Source organism: Rhineura floridana, unplaced genomic scaffold, assembly GCF_030035675.1.
Source record: "Rhineura floridana isolate rRhiFlo1 unplaced genomic scaffold, rRhiFlo1.hap2 scaffold_32, whole genome shotgun sequence".
Classification (NCBI taxonomy): domain Eukaryota; kingdom Metazoa; phylum Chordata; class Lepidosauria; order Squamata; family Rhineuridae; genus Rhineura; species Rhineura floridana.
This window is the reverse complement of record NW_026902549.1, coordinates 61,841-84,998: the sequence shown is the minus strand read 5'-3', so window position 1 is coordinate 84,998 and position 23,158 is coordinate 61,841. Positions and strand designations below refer to the sequence as shown.

Here is a 23,158-nt window from a genome sequence, read left to right as displayed (position 1 = left end):
TGTCATACACTGACACCCAAAATGTTTTCCATCTTGAGTTATGGTGAAATGTTCAACTACAGCTGACTTCATGGGAAGCTTCTTTGACATTGTGAATTTATATTTTAAAAAATTTGTCAATCAAAATTTATTTTGAAGTCGGAGTCAGTACATTTCTACCGCCTCTGCCTCCAACTCCACCCAACATTGACTCCGCCTCCACAGCCTGCAGCCAGGGCACCTGCCTTGCTGTTTCTCAGGGTTGCTGTTTGTCTGTCTCAGTAAGGGTGAGTGTCTCTGGCAGCATCTCAGGATCTATTTCTGTGGGTTGGTTTCTCAATAAAGCTATTATTATTATTATTATTATTATTATTATTATTATTACTACTCCTCCTCCTCCTCTCTATCAGGTTGCACAGGAACTGGATAGGGGGTCTTCCTCAAGACAGCACATACAACAATTTGCAAAATAAGGCTAAAGCCTCTGTTCTTCTAACGCAGCTGAGTAGGGTAGCCACTTACACATTGCCAGAAAAGAAGGCAAAGGAGGATACAATTTGTGTAAAATATGCATATACTAATTTGTATAAGTGCCAATACAGAAATAAGTATTATAATGTAACTATAAATGCAGTGCCTCTCACCCTGCTGGGGAAGACTTGTGACCAGGGGTCCTGTTTGCCTGCTCCGTCGGCTGTTCAGGTGCAAACTGTTGATGGGCAACTTTAAGGCCCCTCCTGTTCTCCCTTCTTAGGGTTCTTTATGTTTCAACTGGACTTGGAGCAAGCAGCCCTTCATATCGAATACACCCTGAAAGAGAGGATTGGCCTCTAACATCTCTTCAAATGGAGGGCTATCCTTTGTAAAGTATTTATTCTGTAGTACTTATATGCCACCTTTAGGGCAAAGTGCTCTCAACTCAGCTTAGAAAAGATAATTGGTTTCAAATTAATACAGGATAATTTAGCTTCACAACTACGGAGCAATGAGGAAGATAATCCAGATCAGTGCCCAGATGGGAAATGGGTGGTGGGTAAGGGAAAGGAGGCTGTGTAAAGCATTCTTGAGGAATCAGTAGCAAACAGTAGGTCCTTTTTTATTAGGCCCATCTAAAACGACATACAAAGTAGTGAGCAAGCTTTCAAGTTCCCTAGAACTCTTCTTGCTGGATGTTAATGCGGGGGATGGGGTGTTTAAACAGTGGGGGACAATAAAAAGCCTGCCAAGATGAAAATGGCCCAAAGTCTGGACTTTGCAGTAATCTTAAAATGGAATTCAGGAGACATTGGGCTAAAGTAGCCAGGTAGGGAAAAAGAATAGGCTTCTTGCACACTTGAGTAGTTGTGTAGAAGAGGACATTTCAGCAGGTGTAGCTTGTCCCACCCCTGAGAATTTCTTGAAATTCCCCCTCCTGTGCAATTATTAAAGATGTGAGAGCCCTGGCCTCTTTTTTGCCTGTCCACTCTACAGCTGGCTGCCTTGATTAGAAGGTGCAAGGTGAAAAGCAGGTTTCAGATTGCATGGAGGGCTGCTGGGACAAAGACCCCTCAGGGCTGCTACCTGCAATCATACTGTTAGAGGTACTTGAGCTGCTCCAGAAGAGTCCCTGGGTTGTTCAGTATTGGTCAGTCATTGGAGACACACAGCACAAGATTATAGGGGAAAGGATGGCCCCCTGGCCCTGCACTTTACATTACCCCTTTGGCCTATGCTGTAGAGCAAGGATGGGGATCCTGTAGCCCTCTAATATGTTTTTTGGACTCCCATCGACCCCAGCCAGCATGGACAATGGTCAGAGATGATGGGAGTTGTAGCTGAAGAACATCTGGATGGCCATAGGTACTCTCATCACTAGTTTATTCTCTTGTTTCTACAGTGCCACTGCAAGTGTGCAAATTTCTTTTAAATACTGTTACTTTCCTTCATCCTAACAGCAAGCCTGGATGGCAGGTAGTGCTTTGGCCAAGGCCATTCTAATGCAATTAAATTTACCTTCATGTCTCACATTCTGACCCAAGACCCTAAATCTAGGATGGGAAACCTGTGCCCCTCCACATGTTGCTGGACTACAGCTCCCATCATCCCTACCTACTGGCTATCCTGGTTGAGGCTGATGTGAATGGGAGTCTATCGTCCGGTGAATGGGGTGAGCAAGCTGCCGGCATCTATTGGTTTCTCTGCCACAGGTTCCCCAGCCCTGCTCTTTAAAACTACCCTACACAACCTTTTTTTTTTGCAGCTGCATCCTTCTCAACAGTTGTCCAAACATTACAAAAATGAGTCCTTTCTTTCGGGTAACCAGGAGCATAACCCATGTAGTAGAACTGGAAATGGGTACTGACATCAAACCAGCACACATTTGAGCAAGTAAGAGCTGTGGTGAAATGAGGTGGTTACTTTGCAATAATTGTGGCTATCTCTACTATGAAGTCCTGGAAAGGCCTCCATGCACCATCTACTAAAGGAATTTTCAAGAACTGGCTGTGTTCACTGTGTCTTACTCTCTGAAATGTCCACCTCACATTTGGGGGAGGGGGGAAATTGGAAGTTTGATGTGGAACAGCTGTAATTGTATTGGGGGAAGGCAGTGGCTTCATAATTGGGGCCAATGAACACAAATAATTTTTTGGCCTCCTGCGATCTAGAATTGGAAGGGACCTTGCAGGCCACCTAGTCCAGCCTCTGCTTGAAGAACTCCAGCGAGAGAGAGGCCCTGCTGTCCCCACTCCCCAACATAGCTGGTTCCATTGTTGAACTGCTTTTACTGTTAGGAGGTTACTCTTAATGTTCAACTGAAATATACCCTTCTGTAATTTAAAACACATTAGTCCTCCTTAATTTTTGCCCTCTTCTGTGTGACAGCTTTTCTGGTATTTGAATGGTGCTATCATGTCTCCTTCCCTCAACCCCATCCTGTCTTCTCCAGGCGGAACATACTCAGACCATATTTGCACCCTACATTTATTCCACTTTAAACAGTCATGGCTTCCCCCAACTAGTCCTGGGAAGTGTAGTTTGTGAAGGGTGCTGAGAGTTAGGAGATTGTTATTACCCTCACCGAGCTGCAGTTTTCAGAGTGGTTTAACAGTCAGTCCTACTTCCCAGAGAACTCTGGGAGTTGCAGCTCTGTGAGGGGAATAGGGGTCTCTTAGCAACTCTCAGCACCCTTCACATACCACACTTCCCAGGAGTCTTTGGGGGAAGCCATGACTGTTTAAAGTGGAATAAATGTGTGGTGTGAATGTGGTCTTATTTCCCTGAAACTTTCTTCATGGGCTTGTTTCTGATATCTCTGACTACCAGCTGCCTGCTTTGAGTACATTCCAATTTGCCTATATTCTCCTTAAAATGTGGCATCCAGAACTTGGTATGATGGAGGCAGCAACCTTACTGAAACTGAGGACATCTGGGCCTGGTTAGACCTTCCTTAGGAATCCTCTGTATGCTGCCCTGAGTTCCATCATGGAAGAAAGTTGAGGCACCAGTTCCAATGATGGGCACCTGTAATTATGGGATTATGATTTCAGAGTCTATTGCTTTGAATCAGGGTGATGTACTGCCCTCCTGGTATTGCTGGACTACAACTCCCATCAGTCCTAACAAGTATGGCCAATGGCCAGGGATGATGAGAGTTGTAGTTCAGCAACATCTGGAGGGCCTGCTTTAAACAGATGAACCTGTCCCATAACAAATCAAACTATTGCTGCATCTAGTCCAGTATAATTATTCCTGTCTTTCCCAACCAGGTGCTCACCAGATGTTTTGGACTGGGGCTGTCCAAAACATCTGGAAGGTACCAAGGTAAGGAAGGCTGGTCTGGCAGTGGCTCTTCAGGATCTCAAACAGTCAAGACTGTTTTTTAAAAAGGTATTGGCCCTAGCAGAGTGCATGAACCAGATGGGCTCAGCTTCCGGTAGCAAAGCATCTTGGATTCAGCTAAATCCATGCTGAATGCACAGAATAAAAAATTCCCCCTGCAATTAATTAATGGAACTAACAAAAAAAGGCCATGGGACTTGAAATTCTTGATGGGCACCTGCAACAGAGGTTGTAAAAAAATGGTAAATAGTGGTTTTGAAAGCCAGCAGGTGTGTACAATACTACCTGGCTTTCTTCAAAAATATGCTCCATGGCTGACAGAAGCAAAGGGTACTCAACTGAAAGCAACATCAACATCTCTTTCAACTCTTAACTGAACAGAGCACTCCTAGGGTAGAAACACAGTGGTTTCAGCATGTCTCCATTTTTCTCTCTTCTGAAACTAGGGCCACACAACGCTAGACAAACCCTGCCCCTTTCCCCTGTAAAATCTGGTGGGAGCAGCTTGAATGCATTTTTTTATAAAAATTCAGCTTGAGAGAGATTTCACAGCAGATCAACCTGTGTTCCCTCCAGCTGTGGCTAATGGAAAAGCTTTGATCTGGCAACTAGTGTGTTTACAGACCTATGCTCCAGAGATGGGGAAGCTTTGGGTCTCCAGATGTTGTTGGACTCCAACTCCCATCAGCCCAAGGCAGCATGGCCAATGGTTGGGGTTGTTCGGTCTTGTGGTCCAGCACCATCTGGAAGGCTACAGGCTAGCCCTTCCTGCTCTACTCCAATGCTTCGGGGGGGGGGTTACACTGGCAGAACAGCAGCCGTATCTTACACATGCTCAGCTTGGGAGGTGGAAACACCACAGAAAATCCTAAATGGCACAAAATACACACACACACACACACACACACACACACACACACACCAAACTTCCATGGACAATCCACCAAGGCCCACCAATCATGCAGTGCCAGTGATGATGCCCATGTGCCAACCATACATGAAGGGAGCCATTGACTCTGGTCACTAAGGATGTGTCCCAAGGCACAAAAAGCCACAGTGCCCCCACTCCAGGAGCTCTAGTAGCGTAGGCAGCAATAACCTTGTTACTGCCAGTTTCCAGGCACTGGCTTGAATTGCCTTACGATGTCATAATGTGCAGGCATACAAGCAGCCAGTATTTTGTGACCCAAGGGATGCCTTGTGCCATGTTAATCAGCAAGGCACTATAACTCACTCCTGAGTCTCCACTCAGTCCCACAGCCATGAACATGTACCCTGCAGGTAGGACCTAGGGTGCCCAGGTTCTTGAGAGGGGAGGGGGACCCTGTCCATTGGGAATGGAACATCAGGAGGAAGATAATTGAGTTCCACAGAATTATTCTGCCTTGATTTCAAGGGAAAGGCTTGTGAGATGGATGGTTTTGCTCATGTTCAAGAGCTAACAGATGGCCGTGTTTGAGGACAGGAAGGAATTTCCCCTCAGATCATGTTGGCTCATTTATCTGAGAGGAGCAAGCAGGCATAGTGTTGCCTGTCACCTACACACATGGCTTGGCTCACTTGCTTGACTTGTCCAGAGCCATTGCTCGCTTGGCAGGCGCTGTGGTCTGCAGCCAAATGCTTTTATGTTGCTGTACACCACCCAATATGTTTTGCAAGAGGGTGGTGTATAAATATATAATGTAAATCTATTGGGAAGAACTAGCGGCCAGTTGATTTTGAGGTTGAATTATATAGCCTTTGGGTCCCTGTCATCTCTCAACTCTATGATTTTAACTTAGAGGCCTTTAGTGAACTTTAACATATGTGGGAGGGGGTATAATGAGGCTTTATTTTTGCACCATCACTGTGTGTGATGCTTTACTGTGGGTGTGGGGACCCTTTGGCCCTCCAAATGTTGCTGAACTACAGCTCCCATCATCCCTGGACATTGGCCATGCTTGATGGCATTGATGGGAGCTATAGTTCAGCAACATCAGGAGGGCCCAAAGTTCCCCACACCGGCTTTATGAAGAAGTTCCTGCCCCAAGAGGCTTACAACCTATAATTTGCAATGGAGGCTGATAGGTCCATGTCAGTGGGGCGGTGGAATCTGTTCCGGGGTTCACTCTGAACTTTCAAGGAGCTGTCCAGGGTGCTGAATCTAAATTTGGGGTCAGGCTTCAGCACCTTGGACAGCGCTCAAAAGTTCAGACGAAAACCCAGAGCAGATTCCACTGACATGGAACCACAAGCTGCTGCTGATAATTTGACACAGGGAGTGAACTGCAAAAGGGAAGGGTCCCTGAGTCCTGCTGCAAGACAAAAGCCAGGTCCTGCAGACTGAAGGTTTTGACCCTGGACTTCCCCTGTCATTTCTCATATGAATCCTCTTTGTTAATTTTTATTTTCCGGTCTCCCAGGGACTAAGCAGAAGGGCTTGCAGAATCTCACCAAAGGTATCCGTGAGCAGCCTTTCCCTGGCTGGGCCCCAGCAACTGGCAGTCTGCAGGAGGTGCTGCGGCAGCCTGAATACTATCCATATGGAGATGCACCAATGTTCGAGGGCAGCTTTGTGCAGGTGAACTGAATGCTGCCCTTGGTTGGGCAATGTGGCTTACAGCACATTATTATTGCTGTTGTTGTTGGTGGTGTTGTTGTTAATTAGATTTATATCTCGCCCATCCGCCCAGCAGAAGCCCATTGAAACCATGTGACTTCTTCCCTCAAAGAATCCTGGGAACTGTGGTTTCTCCCGACCGAGCTACAAATTCCCAGAAAACTTTACAAACTGCAGTTTCCATTATGCTTTGCGGCGGCAGGCAAACCATTTCGCAATTATCGCTAAGAGCCATCCTGTTCCCATGTGCCTGCTGGCATGCCAGTTTGGGCCATTGTGTCTCCTTGTGTTTCTCTGCATGGAAGTGCTCATAAAGAGGCATGGGAGGGGGCAGATGGTTGCATCGACAACCGACTGCAGCAAATTGCCCCAGAAGGCCCTGCTTCTGACTTCTAGTTGAAAGGCTCAGGTAGTGGGTGATGGGAAAGGCTTCTATCCAACGGTGGCTGGAGCCCATTGGGACTGTTGGGGCAGAAAGGCAGGGAGCCCCAATGGGAGGTGGAACCAGAGCCAAAGACAGTCCGAGCCAACTCATTCTAGTTGTCTCTATCCTCCTCTTCCCGGCTGAGTTCAATGAGGGCAACACTCAGGAGACTAAGGGGGAGGAAGCTCAAAGGCAATGCCACCCCCTGGATTGCTTGCAAGTAAGAAGGCAGGGCAAGTGAGGGCTGACTGAAGGCAGACTAAGAGTCATCAATCATAGGGAGCTGCCTTAGTCTGAGTCTAAGTAAGTTGGCATATATTGCCACAAATAGCCTGATGCAAAAATAGTCTGGAAAGGCTGTTGGTTGAAAGGGTAAAGAAATGTAAGGTTTATTACCACTGGGGAATAAAATCATTCTGACAACAGACATACATGTGGCCATTGCAGAGCCAGGAGGAAGCAAAGCCTGAGGAAAAACAAACAAGGAATCAGTAAGGGGAAAATAGGTGGCCTTTCTGTCTATCGCCCCCTACTGGCTCAGGTTACTTGTTGTTGCAAGGGTTGGTGCTTTACTGCCAACAATACTGAGGAGGTTCAGTATTGCCTACTCTGACATGCAGCAGCTTTCCAGGGTTTTAGGCAGGGGCCTCTCCCAGCCCTGTCTGGAGATGCTGGGGATTGAACCTGGGCCAGTCTGCGTGCAAACCAAATGCTCTGCCACTGAGCTATGGCCATGCCGCTGTTGGTTGGGCAGTGGCCTATATGCCTTAAAGGAGCCACTTCTGTTGCTTCCACCAAAGCCCATATAGACAGCTGTTGCCAGGCAGAACAGACAGTGTTGGACTAAACCGACCTGTGGCCTATCCTGATATTAAGGCAGCTTCATGTGATTATATATGAGAGGGGGAAGAAACAAAGGCTTTGATGGTAGGCTGAAGACACTCTAGGCCTGAAGAGGCGTAGGAGCCACAGTGCAAGGAACAGCAAGGAAGGTCTACTGTCAGCCAGACCCTGCATTGCCCAAATGATTTCAGATGCTGTAGCTTGTTTGGGGCTCCTATTGCCACAGCTTTTGTTCCATTCTTAGCAGACTCCCCTCCCCTCTCCTCTCCTCTCCCGCAGGTAACCAAGAGGGGTGAATACGTTGGCATCCACAACCACCCCAATCTAATCACCATGGGTGTTTTAGCCAGCAGCCCATCTCTACTACTTCCTGACCTGATGATCATTGCCCGAGTAAAGAAAGGTGTCAAAACCACAAAGGCAACGGTGAAAGACCTGGAGATCACTCGGTGAGATTGGTGCAGTCCCCCATTCTGCCATCCCTCACTTTCCCGGGAAAACCCCACCACCTGGGAGGTTCCTAGGCTGAGTCCTTCCTTCCCTCACAGGTTGATCCCTCTACACCTGGTGGAGATTTTTGTGCATAACGTGAATGAGCGACAGCTGAAAGTAAAGTTGGCAACAGGGCGAAAATATTATCTGCAACTCTGTGCCCCCAAAGGGGATGAGAACGTCCTCTTTGAGCGCTGGATTCGCCTTGCTTACATGTTGCACGTGGCCAGCGGCAGGATCAGTGATCCAGTCAGCTTCGCCTCTAAGGAATCGGGGCTTCACACGATATGGAAGAGTGCTAGCTTGCGTGCTACATCTGAGAAGGTGAGTCTCATGAAGCAAAGCTACCCAAAAGCCTTCCTTCTTTGTCCTTTACCATATCCGCCTGCCATCATCACGCTGCTCAGTCTTACCCTAGCCCCTCCCCCACCTCTGGCATCCCAGCTTGTCAACAAGCCTGTGTGGAAGGATCTTCTATTTCACTTCTCCCAATTTCTCATTTTCCCAAGTTTTGCCCTTTAAAAAATTCTCATGAAAATTCATCAGCAGTTTGGTGTGATTTCCCCCCTAATTTCCCCCCTCCTTCTCTTTGTATGCAGTTTTGACTTATGAACACATTTTTGCAAGCAATTTCTCCCATTTTTGTATGTTATGTTCACTAATATATTCATTGTTATGCACACTTTCCCGTCAGATGCATTTTGATAAACACGGTCTGGTTGGACAACTGCATTGCCAAATTGGAATGAGTGCAAATGGCAATGGAGGGCTGTCTTTCAGTTCTTGTACTGTTTCAGAAATTGCCAGTTTGATTGATTTGCCTTTCAGTGTGAACAGAATCAAACTTCTCCCCCATCCCTACCCCAGACACATCCCCCGCCCTCTCGTCCCTCCCGGCCATCCTTACTAGACCATCCTTACACATCTGCATGACGTGCTGTGTTTCTCCAGCAGCCTTGGCTCCCAGCCATCACGGGTGCACAGTCCGCGGAAAAGCTGAAGGAGCAGCTACGTCAGGCCAGCTTGGCCAGGAGCATGTCAAGATCCACGTACGTACATGCTGTGCTTTGGGTTGAACAATCCTAAGCGTTGTCTTGTTTGAAAATAACGCAAAATAATTAATTTACTGTTGTTGGTTTTGGCAAAACATCATGCGGATATGAAGAGAAACAGAAAAGAGCAGGGTAACCCCTGAGAGATTAGTCTATTGAGGTAGTACTAGCCGGGGTCTACCCTGTTATGTAGCAACAACGCATCTCTTTTCCCTTCACCTTGCATCTCAGTGCAGCTGCACTGGAATGCAGAAGCAGCTGAATTTTCATTCATTCTCTTTGCACTGGCTAGCTATATTGGCTGTTTAGGGGGAGGGGGAGGAAGAGCTTGGGGGTTGCCTAGCAACCGCTCAGGTTCCCCCCCCATGGTTGGCCCAAAGCCAAGTGCTTTCCCCATATAGCCCAACAGTCCCTATTTACCAGGGATTGCCCTTTTTTCTTGGTTTCCTGGTCCTTGGTAAATCATTGTGCCTATTGGGGGGGCATTTTTAGTACAAATGGCTAATCATTCTTCAGGGTTCAGCTCCTTCCTTGGGGTTAAATGTCTAGGTGTATATATGTTTACGTACTGTGTCTCTGGTACACGTGAATATCTGGGCTCCTGCTGGGAGGAAGGGCAGGATATAAATCAAATAATAAAGAAATAAAATAAGCCATGGCCTCCCCCAAGACACCATGCAGGGCTCAGTCTCCCATTTCATACACTGCAGCCGCTGTATTTGGAGCTGTTGGTAATGCATTGTTAGACTACTAAGTTTGGCTCTGTAACTAAAAGAACAAACACCATTTGGCTTTCAAGTTGGTGGAGATTGGGATGGGGGGGATTCGATCCATTTTGCATTTCAAGGTGAAGCTATCAAATTTGCACTTTCCGAAACAATATGAGAACCCAAATACAGCCCTCCTTCGAACTTTACACTTATCCAAATTTTGCCATGGAGTTCTCCAACCAAATAGTGTTTACATAAATTAGGGGGAAGTACACATAATAATTGATATATTAGTGAAAATGACGTACAAAAAATTATTATATTAGGCAAATTTGCTTGCAAAAATGTGTACATTAGTAAAACTAGTATATAAAAATGTGTTATAAATTCATACCAAAATACTGATAAATTTTCATGAGGACTAAAAAGAAATTTACAAGTTCCTACAGATATGTGGAGAACAGAAGATGCCTACGATAAAAGAGCTACATTGGCTCCCAGTTTGCTTCCGTACAGTTCAAAGTGCTGGTTTTGACAGCCTTGAAAGCCTTAAATAGTTTGGGACCTAGGCATCTGCCTGCCTTCCCTTCATTAGTCATGTCCATTGCACAAGAGCCAGGGAAGAGGGCCTGTTCCAAGTGCCTACTATATCTGAAGCCTGATTGACGAACACTCGCAACAGAGCCTTCTCTGTTGTGGCCCCTAGACTATGGAATGCTCTCCCCTGTGAGGTAAGATCAGCTCCCTCTCTGCTGAAGACCCATCTTTTCATCCAAGCATTTGGTTAAAATTTTACTCTTTCATATTGATGTGTTTAAGAATTTTATGGATTTGTTTATGTATGGTTCTTATGGATTTGTTTATGGATTTGTTTATGTATGTTTTTATATTTTTATTCTGTATGGTTTTATGAATACTTTGTATTTTTAAATCTATGTAATCCACCTCAGGACCTACATTCTGTGTGAGAGGCGGACAACAAAAATATATTGTTGTTGTTGTTGTTATTGGAAAAATAAGAAATTGATAGATCCTTCCATTTCTAGGTGGCGGCCAGGCTACTCCAGCATAAATTAATTCACACATACAGAGGTGGAGACTGAATCTTGAACAATGTGTAATTGGAAGGGGAGGCCTTGTCAGCGACCTTTGCGATGGAACTAGGGGTGTTACAAATATATCCATGTTTCCACCTGTGAAATGAGAAATTGATTCCGCTCTGGCCAAACTGTGGCAGTTGTGTGGTCAAATTCTCATCCACGCCTTTCCATTTCAGGGAAAGTGACCTTGCTTCACAACACAGCATCCTCAAATCAGGTAAGGATGGAGGCACTGAAGGCAAGGCCATGCTCAGGTTAAACTTCAGCCCTGCTCCCTGATATGTCTGAGGTGGGCACAAGAACAGCCCTCCAGCCAAACATCTCAGCACGGTGACCCCAGTCTTGAGATGCCAGGATGACATATCTTGGAGCCTTTTATACAGCGGAGTGTCTGAAGTAGCTGAGTGGGACAGCAGGGGTGCATCCCCCCTAGAACCAGGTGCCTGTCTCTACAGACCACTGACAGGACCCTTTGCGGCCTCCACAGCTTTCACTCCCTTCCTCCTTTCCTCTTTATTTCAAAAGGTTTTGCTTCTCAAGGATCAGTTGGAATCTCACCCCAAAAGGTAAGGAGACTGATCTTTTCCTTCTCCAGCTCTGTAGATCTTGTTATCTCCCAGAGAACCCAGTGGCTGGGCTTGGGATACCTTATGACACACAGGGCATTTTCCCAAGGTGCTAGTCCCTGTCAGCAATTTTCTTGACTTGCAATTTGGTTGACCTGTGTGGTCGGAAATGTGAGAAAGGGGGAGGGAAGGGATGCAGATTGAAGGCAGAATCGCAAGGGGGGGTGGAACTGGTGATTCTAGAATGCCCATTTGTGAGGGGAGAAAGACATTTGACCCAGAAGGCAGAGAACAGGAGTGGAGGGACTTGCACAGGAAAGGTCTCAGGTACCATTCTTAAAATCAGAGATGTGGGCTTGTGAGCCTTCTTTATCTAGCATATTTCATTGCTCACTTTCAGCTTAACTACATATTACGTATTGACACCTGGTTAATACCAATGTGTGTTTCCCCTGCACCTAGGATCTCCTGGTAACATGTCATTGGGAGGAGCATGAAGCGACATTCATCACATAAGCATCTCCTTGCTTCCCCTCAAGCAGCAGTCAATGAAGGAGAGCCAGCGGGCCAAGGAGAAATATAAGCACATTCCACTGCTTTCCCTTGCCAACTGCCCAGTACTAGGGGGTCTACAGGGGAAGATGTGGGTCACATGATGCCCACGCATTTCCCTATAATGTGCACTTGGGCCTCAGCAAAGCCAGGAATCTTGGTTCTCAGTCTTTCAGCTCTACACCCAATAGAACAGGCCTGGCTAGCTGGCAGGCTTTAACCCCTCTCCCTTCTCAAAAAGAACCCTCAAGGTCCAAATATTTCCCTGCATTCCCTATTTTGATGAGCCCAGGGATGGGGAACCGCAAACCTCTGCAGCCTTTCGATCTGTCCTGTAGACTGTCCTCCTTGGCCTCATTCCTTCTCCTGTCTTCCGCTGGCCACATGCCCGCTGCTGTCCTTATTGGCTTCCAAAGCATCCCCTGCCCCTCACCTTTCCCATCTGAAAGGGGAAGGAGGGAGTGCGCTTTGTCAGGAGTTGACACCTCAAGTCACTAGCCACTCATTTCTTCTTGTTCCCAAAATGCAATTTATTTATTTAGAAGCATTGAGAACATCTGTCCTTAGATCACATCTGCATCTTATGCTTAGGTTATTTCTACACAACTTAGGGCACTTCTAGATAGGGGCTTAATATTGTAAATGATTTTTCAGTTATTTCAAACTGGTTATTGGCAACAGTTTTTTTTTTAATTTAGCAGATTTTCCCCAGAAAGGGTGAGTCTGAATTAAATAGGGAAGAAAGACAGGCTGGCAAGTTGATACCAATGACATTGTATGGACATTGCAGAAAATATTGCATGAATGAAGAACACCCATCCCACAATAAACATTTGGAAGCACTCAACTAGCCATTCCTTTTTCTCTGGGAATTATGGTTGTGTGTGAAGGGGCTGGGGTAATCAGAATTCTCAGCACCTTCAGCAAACTACAGTTCCCAGGGTTCTTTGAGGACAGCTGTGACAGTTACATACTTATAAATTCCATTGCCTTTCCTCTCTGTGGAAAGCCAGAGGCTGAAAGGAGAGCCAAGTTTCATCACAAGAAATCAAATGCCGTCCATGTTCTGGATTCCATATTTGAAAAATACTTTTATTATACTAACCAAAATATCAAAAAATAAATAGTATGCAAGTTTTTGAGTTGTCCAGAACACAACACAGACTTAGGGGCTCATCTACACGGCGATTTAGTGTGTGTGTGGTGCTGCTTGCATCCCCTTGTAATTTGCATGGTTCACATGATGTTGCAGGCAAGCAGAAGTTATCACACAGTTTTCCTCTTTAAATCCGTATTAATCCAATCCGCTGATAATGTGAAGAGGAAAAACCATCTCAGCTGTGCTGCGCTCCTCCTTGTAGGTGCTTTGCTTCAATGTTTTTTAGTGGGTGGGCTCTCTTATGCCCCATCTCCTGCTTCCTCTCTCTCTGCCACCTGCAAAAGCTGCCCCAGCTGCTGCCTATTTTGCCTTTCACTTACTCCCCAGTCTGCCTTTCACTCAGGCTTGACAATGGAGAAGGGGAGGGGGTCTAATCAGTTTAATTTTTTCTTGTCAATTGCATACCAAGGCACTCTCCCAGCTTCAGCCTTGAACTGGAGGGAGTAAACATCTAAAATTAGAGGGCAGGGCTGCAAGGAAACAGCAACACTAATCCTTCCCAGAGGAATGCCTACTTGTGTGAATGGAAAACAGCAGATTGGAAGCAACCATTGAGCAAAAATGTAGACCTTGAAAATCTATTACGACTGTAAAAGCAGCATCTTTAGTACGAAGTTAGGCTCCCGTGTGAATAAGCCCTAAATGATAAACCAAGAGATGGGGGAAGAGGTGGGGGTCCATGTTCTGTATTGCAGTAGTAAAATTCTTTGATTCCCTGTCCCCATTGTCTAGTGGAGTCTCCCACCAAAGCAGTGGGCAGAGCTCTGGGACCACCAGTCATCAGAATCCTAGCCCTTCTGCCTTCCTGTATGAGTTCAGAGCTCTAGTTCATTGAGAAGTGGGTGGGCCAAGCTTTCTTTGGAAGCAATGCTATGGTAATTGCATTTATCTTTCATTGATTTCTGGGAATCCATTCCCCATATATGCCAGGATATTTTACCCTTCTTCCTTTATAGGAATACACTTCCAGAGAACAGTCTCAGTCTTCTGCTCCCAAGTTGATGAGCAAGAGTGCAACTAAGCAGTCACCAGGATCCCAGGTTGGCCTTTCCGGATTCCGCAGACCTTCCGAATCACAGAAGCAATCCATGCTTAAGCAGGTTTCTCCTCACTCCTTCCCACGATCTCGAGCTTCAGCGGGAGCAGGACCTTCTCAGCCATTTGCCGTGTCTGAGGCAGCACGTCCCTCCATTCCTAGAACATCATTAGAATGTGAACCTGAACCTGTGAAACTACAAAAGAGCAAAAAATCCAGATCTTTGGTACAAACCCTAGCCACTACACTCTCACAAGAGGACAGCTCCGAGACACACAAGGAGAAGGAGTCTGCTGCCAAATCTCTGGACAGAAGTCCTGGCCCATCAAAGCCAGTCACACCTTCATCACGACAAGGAAGAAAAGGCCCAGCTTCCCAGAGCCCTTCCACAAAGCAGAGTCGGCCTGCATCCGGAGGTGTTTCAACAAAAGCACCAGCAGCCAGTCCGGCCCCCAAATCCCGTGCCTTAGAGGCGGCGGGTCCGTCAGATGCATATGATGTTTCAGTGGCTGCTGGACCTTCTGAAGTGGGTGCCAAGTCAATGGCAGCTGGCCCATCCAGACCAACCAGTCAGCCAGCTCAAATGACTTCTGAGAAACCTGCAGCCGCAGTTGCTCCTTCTGAGCCAGGGAGTCGGGGCCAGGAAAGTGCCGCACATTCACAGACAACAAATGTGAAATCCAAGGAGCCTAGCAAGGCACAGAGTAGCAGGCCACAGACGTCTTTAAGCCGCTCCCCAAAGAAGGGGCGCTCCACTTCTTGGAGCCCATCACGGAAGGAAAAGAAGTCTGGGCTACAAGTCCACAGGACAACAGCATCAGTAGCAGTGGGGCCTTTTCAACAAGGCTGGAAGACTGTGGGTGTGGGGCCCTCCATGGTGGTTGGCCTGATTACAAGCAGGCCCCAGAGCGGAGCACTGGGAACAGATAAAGAAAGTAAAGATCTAGCCAAGCAGATCCAGCCAAGCAGTGCTGCAGGGAAACAGGAACCCCCCAGGTATGCTGGCTGGGAGAACCAAGTGGCAGATGTTCAGGGTGAGAAGTACAGTCTCAGCAATTTGGGTTGGGCAAGATAAGAGAACCAGCTGCCTGGTGCGCTTCCTTTGAAGCCCAGCTGAACAAAGGCAAGCAGATCTGTTAGCATCTCTGGGATAAAATGCTCAAATGAGTGAAGAAGACAAGAATGTCATATTCTGTGGGGTGTGAAGTGATCGACTATAACCTTGTCAACCAATAGCTCCAAATGAGATGGTGGGAGCCTAATTTATACATTACCACAGTTTTGTGTAAATTGTTTATCTACAGTCCAGCTCCACACCACTTTGCTTGGATAGAATGAGTGCCAGGAACCTTTGGCCCTCCAGATGTTGCTGAACTACCATGGGCATTGGCCATGCTAGGTTGAGCTGATGGGAGTTGTAGCTCAGCAACATCTGGAGGGCCAAAGATTCCCCACATCTGGGACAGAAGAACTCATGCGGGGAAATGAAGCAATTCCTTCCCATGCCAGCACCACCCTTTCAAGGAAGCTTGTATGGAAATGAACCACATAATTTCCCCCATCCATGTCGTTCCTCCATCCGGACAGAAGGGCTGTGTGGGAGAAGCAGCTCTCATGTTGCTGGGCTGGAGAGTTAGCAGTTCCTGGGCTGAGGAACACCAACTAAAATTCTCTCACTTGGCTACTGGCTCAGGAGGAATAGGGCTCCTCCCATAGCTGTGATTTTGGACCTGTGCAACTCAGGTCCATCCCTAGGTGTTATGGGAAATATACAGTTCTGCAAGTTTTAGCTGCAAAGTATGCATATTGCTCTCCTGAACTGCCTAGATATCAAACTAGAGTTAGTGGGCATGTTGTGCTTAGTCCTCCTGCATGTTCTTATTTTTTAAAAATGTTGCTCCCAAAGCACTAACCCCAGAGTCAGGTTAAGAAATCTTGAGTATGAAATCTCAAAAGGTGGAAAATGTAATGCATTTGGGCTTTTTAACTGTTCACCTGAGCCCTTTTCAAATGTTATTTTGTTGTTATATGCCTTCAAGTCGATTACGACTTATGGTGACCCTATGAATCAGTGACCTCCAGTGGCATCTGCTATAAACCACCCTGTTCAGATCAAACGTTATACAATGCTAAATTAACGACAGGGGTGCGGGAGACGAGCTTTGTAACCTATGCATGTTCATTAGAATCTGTGAGAGAACCTCACATATGCAGCTGTCCATGTAGGAGGCCCTCTCTTCCTATGATCACAAATCCTGCGCATGCGAGGGTTCTCTAACAAAGACACATTGTGGCAGCCTACTGCCATAATGTCCCCCATGTTCATACATTCCTGTTATGTATAACTGCTGACTCCATTAGTTAAGCATGCCATCATATTTTTTTCTAACTGCTGCATCCATGAGACCTAGAAACATACTTCTTCCATTTAAAACATTTGATTCCTGGGATTCCAGGCAGGGCCAGGAAGTGGTCTCGGGTACTATTATGAACCTTGGAATAACAATAAAAATCATTAGCTGTGTTTTTATTCTGAACTCCTTTAACAAATTAGACTAACTGAACTTGTATCTAAACAGGAGCCAGATGTCCAAGAACAAACTGAAAAAGGCTCTGAGTTCAGGTAGGAAGAAATGCCAATTAGATGGCCTATATGAATGCTTGATTCCCATATCCCCCACCACCATGCCCCTGGCTGGAAGCCATGTCGCTGGCTAATTGCTCCATTTGCTTTGCAGCTCGACAAAGAAGCAGCCTTACTTTTGTAACCATCTATAGTGTCCTGTCCTCATCTATGCAGAAACTGAAACTGTCAAAAAGCAGGGAAGATTCTAAGGTACTGGGGCAGAGCAAGGGTGCGGTTTGAATGAAACATTTTGTGAGTCAGAGATGCTCTTCTGGTGCATCTGATTGTCATATGCTTCCCTGTTCCTCAAATAAGATGGCAGGTGTGAGGTCAATAGGGTGATCTTCTCTACTCACTATTCACAACTACAGCTGGTTCATAATTGCATGTACATCATTATTTATTTATTTATTTATTTATTCAATTTATTAGTCGCCCCTCTGGCTGGTTGTCCAGCCACTCTGGGCGACGTACAAGATAAAAAACAATACATTAAAACGTTAAAATTTAAAACCATAACAGTAAAAACCTAACCCAAAAGCCTGCCTGAACAGCCAGGTCTTCAAGGCCCGGCAGAAGCTCATCATAGAAGGGGCATGGTGGAGATCATTTGGGAGAGAGTTCCACAGGGTGGGGGCCACTATTGAAAAAGCCCTCTCTCTAGTCCTCACCAGTCTAGCTGTTTTAACCGGTGGGATCGAGAGAAGGTCTTCTGAGGCTGATCTTGTTGAGCGGCATCCCTGACGATGCTGGAGGCGCTCCTTCAGATAGACTGGGCTAAAACCGTGTAGGGTTTTAAAGGTCAAAACCAACGCCTTGAATTGGGCCCGGTAAACAACCGGTAGCCAGTGCAACTCCTTCAGCACTGGAGTGATGTGATCTTGCTGGTGGCTGCCTTTAATCAGACGTGCCGCCGCATTCTGTACCAGTTGCAGCTTCCGGACCGTTTTCAAGGGTAACCCCACGTACAGCGCATTACAGTAGTCTAGGCGAGAGGTGACCAGGGCATGTACCACCGGTGGGAGCAGATGGTTGGGAAGGTAGGGGCGCAGCCTCCGTATCAGATGGAGTTGATACGGCGCCGCCCGGCTCACAGCCGAGACTTGAGCCTCCATGGACAGCTGGGAGTCAAGAATGACCCCCAGGCTGCGGACCTGGTCTTTCAGGGGCAATCGTACCCCATTGAGCACCAGGTCCACATCCCTCAGCCTTCCCTTGTCTCCCACAAACAGTACCTCGGTTTTGTCAGGGTTCAGCTTCAGCTTATTCCTTCCCATCCAGCCACTCACCGACTCCAGGCACTTGGACAGGGTTTCTACAGCCAACCTCGGTGAAGATTTAAATGAGAGATAGAGCTGCGTGTCATCCGCATACTGATGACATTGCAGCCCAAATCTCCTGATGATTGCCCCCAGCGGCTTTATATAGATGTTGAACAGCATCGGGGAGAGGATGGAACCCTGTGGCAACCCACAAGTGAGAGGCCAAGGATCCGAGACCTCATCCTCCAATACCACTCTTTGGTACCTACCAGAGAGGAAGGAATGGAACCACTGCAATACAGTGCCCCCCATGCCTAACCTCTCCAGGCGGTCCAAGAGGATCACTTGGTCAACGGTATCGAAAGCTGCTGAGAGATCAAGGAGGACAAGGAAGGTGCATTCGCCCCTATCCCACGCCCTCCTCATATCATCTACCAAGGCGACCAAGGCTGTTTCAGTCCCATGTCCAGGCCTGAAGCCCGATTGAAATGGATCCAGATAATCCGCTTCCTCCAAGTGCGCTTGCAACTGCTTTGCCACCACCCGCTCAACCGCCTTGCCTAAGAATGGCAAATTTGAGACTGGGCGAAAGTTGTTCAGATCTTGGGGATCCAAGGAGGGCTTCTTTAAGATTGGTTTTATTACTGCCTCCTTGAGCGCTGATGGCATTACTCCCTCTTCGAGAGATGTATTTACCACCATCTTGATCCCCTCACCCAGTCTATCTTTGCAGCTCATAATGAGCCACGATGGGCAAGGATCGAGTAAGCAAGTGGTTGGCTTTAAGGTTGAAAGCACCTTGTCCACTTCATCAGATGGAAGAAGCTGGAACCGATCCCACACCACCAGAGCACCACTGGTCACCTCTGGCTCGCTCACCGTGTCCACAGCGCACGGAATAGCACTCTTAATACGATCGATTTTCTCCGCAAAGTGTTTAGCAAACTCGTCACAGGAGGCCTTAGCATGTTCCATTGGTTCCGGAGCAACTGGACCGACCAGGCTCCAGACCACTTGGAACAGTCTCCTGGGACAGCACTCTGCAGATGCAATAGAGGCACCATAAAAATCTTTTTTTGCTGCCCTTATTGCCACATGATAGGCTGCCACAGCCACTCTAACATGTGTCCGATCATCGTCAGAGCGAGATTTCCGCCACCGGCGTTCTAGCCGTCTCACCTCCCGCCTCAGAATTCGCAACCGTGGGGTGAACCACGGTGCCATCTGAGCTCTATTCAGGGGGAGAGGGCGTTTCGGAGCCACCCAGTCTAATGCCCCGGCGATTGCGGCATTCCACCCCTCCACCAGGGTCTCAGCCGAGTGGCTGTGTGCATGCTCCAGAGAGTCCCCAAGCGCATTCAGGAATCCATCAGGATCCATCAGACGCCTGGGGCGGACCATCTTAATAGGTCCTCCACCCCCCCGGAGGGTTTGAGGCACCGAAAAGTCCATCCTCACCAAGTAGTGGTCTGACCATGACAAGGGGGTGATGGATGTACCCCCAATTTTCAGATCACTCCCCTCCTCTCCCGAGACAAACACAAGGTTGAGTGCATGACCGGCTACATGGGTGGGCCCCATTGTAATAAGGTGCAGCTCCCAGGAAGCCATGGTTTCCATGAAGTCCCGAGGCGCCCCAGTAAGGATGGCCTCTGAATGTACATTGAAGTCCCCCAATACCAGCAGGTTTGGGGACTGTACACGCACAGCCGAGACCACCTCCAGCACCTCGGCCAGGGAGTCCGTCGTGCAGCGGGGTGGACGGTACACGAGCAGAATCCCTAGACTGCCCTAATAATTACTTGATTATTAGATCTTGAAATGTCTTGGCTTCCATCAAAGAACCCACATTTTAGCATGTGTTTTTAAATTGCTTTTTTAAAAAATGTGTTTTTAAATTTGTATTTGTTTTTAATGTTTTTAATTGTTGTAAACCGCCCAGAGAGCTTCAGCTATGGGGCAATATACAAATGAAATAAATAAATGGGAACAGTAGTTTAAGGGAACTGACCTCACAGACCTACAATTCCCATTACCCTTAAATAATTATCTATATCTACAATTGCCATCACCTGTAACAAACTACAGTTCCCAGGATTCTCCATTAAAGTGTTACAAGAGTGCTTTAAATGTATTATGTTGATGTGACATCAGTGCTTGATGGATGACATCAGAATGTGTGTTTGAGATGACAGTGGGCAATGTAGACATTCTGTCATTGGTGTTTGATCTATGATAGCCCCTACACATGTGCAATCCTTTACTTGATGGTTCATATATGAACCAGCTCATAGTGCAGAATTCTTCTATGCCTCAAGGATGCCTTCTTTCTTCTAGAAGTTTCTTTCTGCATTTCTGCACCATGGTAGCTCCAATGGAGACTTGCCCTAAGGTGATGCTTTTCAGGCCCCCTCCCAAAACCACATTCCAATTCCTTACTCAGTCTATTACTCCGTTTATAGACACATATCTGTTCATGCAAATGTACACCTATTCTTACACCTAACAACATGCAAATACACAAACCCCAGCAAGGTTTGAGAAAGAATTCAGTTCCAAGCCTCAGCTAGGGTATATGTGAAGAAATAAGATAAGAGAGCCTCTGAGCATATGTGGAATCCTTTTTGCCACTAACCTCACCAGTTTGGGATTCATTAGCCAGCATGATTTGTGGGTCAAAGGGCAGGTTTGAGTCCTAGGATTTCTTTACCCTTTCTTTCCAAATTTAAACCCTGCCCAGTGGTGTCAAGGATTGTCACTGCATAATACAAATTAAGACCTTGTGCTTGAATTTTGGACAGCCCTATCAGAAGGGAGAGGCAGTCTCATAGGGGTGCTCAAAAGGGAGGGAAGGACTAATTTATGTTGTGAAGATTGCCCAATCCATTCTGACCAATGCTCTTTCTTAGGGGCAAAGGGTCTTTCTGTGTCTTATTCTTGTACACCCTTGAACACAACACCCTCAAGAATATACTTTCAAACATTTAGCAAGTGTACTAGAATAAGACGCATTAAAACCCTTTGCTCTTGAAGAAGAACTTTGGTCAAAAAGGATTGGGCAGTCATCACCACAAAACAAATTACTACTTTTAAAGCACCAAGTTGAGGCTTACCTCATCTCATGCTCTAGTGCAGTATTTCTCAAATAGTGGGCCTCGACCCACCAGTGGGCCTAGGGCCACTTTCAGGTGGGCTTCAGTGCCACAGCCTAACTAGTGCCTCTTCACTTGCCTACCCTGCACCCTAGACATGCCACATAGCCTTTTGGTTGGACCAATGCCAGAAATGTAAAGGTAGCTGGGAGACAGAGAAGTTGTGGGGAACAGAAGGGAAAAAAGGCCTCTCTCCGCAGAAGGAAAAAGACATGAGTGGAACATGAACAGGCAGGAGGGATGAAAGAAACTGGCAGTTGGGTGTGTGTGGATAAGGTACATGTTAAGTGGAAGAAGAAATTATAGGAGATGGGTAAAAATACTTTGAGAGGCATGGGGGGATGGGATGGCATGGAGAAAATATTAAAAATATAAAAGAAAAAGCCCTTTAAAGCCACTGAACTGCAAATTCTGAGTGAAACAGGGAGGCTGTCACAGTAGCTCGAGCAAATACCTGTACTTAGGAAAGCAGAGCTATGGAACTCCCTGCCACAAGGAAAACACTGTGGCAAAGAATTTAGCAATTTTTCAAGATGGTTTAGAGATCAATAGAAAATGATATCAGTAATTGCCAGCTGATTATACCAAACTTCATCTGCCACAAGTCTCTGACTGGTTCTGCCCCTGCACCACCATTTTGTGACTGGTGGGCTTCAGTAATTTTCAGTCACCTCAAGTGGGCCCTGGGGGTGGAATGTTTGAGAACCTCTGCTCCATTTTTTTAATGCTGTCCCCCCCACCAAGTTTTCTCCTGCCTCTCTTATAGCCGCCCATCTCTTTTTCCCCACTCTCTTCTCTCTCTTTGCTCTTCCACAGCAGGTGGCTGTCAAACCTTCCAAACGTGTAACAATCTCAGGCGTGATTGGCCCATCAGGGAAAAGTGTCCCGGAGGAGAAGAAGGAGGAAGAAGAGGCAGGAAATCCTGAGCTCCACACAGTTGACAATCTGAGGATGGATGCAGGCTCCAGTGCAGCAGCTATGATGGGGACAGATACAGACCGCCCACCCCCACAGTCCCACGCTTCAATGGGAGAAGGCGCCGCTGAGGCAAAGAGTCCTGCAGTTGGGGGTGGCAACTCAGAAGCAGCTGAATTCTCAAGGCCAGGCAGCCAGATCATTGCCAGGGAGCCTGGTGTGGCAAACGTGACTTCCCAGAAGTCTGACCAGATCAAGGATGTGGGACAGCCCAGCACTCCCCGCCTGGAGGATCAAGATTAGGGTTGCCAGGTCTCCGGTTTCCTGCCGGAGTCTCAGGGGTAAAGGGGCCGTCTCCGGCCTCCGGCTATACTTCATTTAAAAAGGTGGATCTCCGGCTTTTCAGCGGCCCCCTCAGCCACGCATGCGTGATTGACACACGCATACGTTGGGCTGTGGCTGGCCGCCTTCCCGCCCTTTCTCAGTCTGCTGGGGACTGCAGACACAGGAGGACGAAGCGGCTGCCAGCAGGTGCCTCAAGAAGACTCGAGCTGCCGCCGTCATTGCATGGAAGCTGCCTTGGCACTGGGTCGACAAGCCGAAAGGAGTTCAACGAGGCTAAGTGCGGGAGAAGGAGAAGGGCACGCACATATACACAAGAGCCTTCCCCATCCCGAAAGCAGGCAGGGGCTCCCGGCCACTTCCCTCTGCCCGCTGCCGAGCGGTCTGCCAGCTCTGGAAAGGACGGATGGCCGCTTCACCCCTCATGCTGTGGGGAACCGGCTCCGGGGCTAAGAAGGAGCCGGCTGGCCGGCCTCCACTCCTGCTGAGGCTGGCAGGCCGCTCGGCAGCGGGCAGGGGCTGCTGCTGGG

At 47.3% G+C, this 23,158-nt stretch overlaps 1 protein-coding gene across 3 annotated transcripts; it reads left to right on the top strand.

The window, feature by feature from the left end:
* Positions 1-7,791: 7,791 nt before the first annotated feature.
* On the top strand, positions 7,792-22,600 carry LOC133375439 (Golgi-associated RAB2 interactor protein 4-like). Of its 3 annotated transcripts, none has more exons than XM_061607018.1 (9): positions 7,792-8,113; positions 8,213-8,480; positions 9,111-9,205; positions 11,195-11,235; positions 11,544-11,584; positions 14,252-15,327; positions 16,911-16,954; positions 17,070-17,167; positions 22,188-22,600. In XM_061607018.1, exons 1-9 carry the CDS (start codon positions 7,998-8,000, stop codon positions 22,587-22,589), a joined length of 2,181 nt encoding a protein of 726 aa, XP_061463002.1. In that variant the 5' UTR covers positions 7,792-7,997; the 3' UTR covers positions 22,590-22,600. The 3 variants fall into 3 exon arrangements, with proteins under 3 accessions (XP_061463002.1, XP_061463003.1, XP_061463001.1); XM_061607019.1 differs by having other exon boundaries at positions 9,108-9,205; positions 22,191-22,600; XM_061607017.1 differs by having other exon boundaries at positions 9,108-9,205.
* Positions 22,601-23,158: the final 558 nt, after the last annotated feature.

Excerpts from the sequence above, each read along its gene's own strand:
- LOC133375439 (XM_061607017.1), top strand. The coding sequence starts at position 7,998 with ATGGGTGTTTTAGCCAGCAGCCCATCTCTACTACTTCCTGACCTGATG. Across the intron at positions 11,236-11,543 it reads ACACAGCATCCTCAAATCAG|GTTTTGCTTCTCAAGGATCA; the intron begins GTAAGGATGGAG and ends TTATTTCAAAAG. Across the intron at positions 15,328-16,910 it reads GGGAAACAGGAACCCCCCAG|GAGCCAGATGTCCAAGAACA; the intron begins GTATGCTGGCTG and ends GTATCTAAACAG.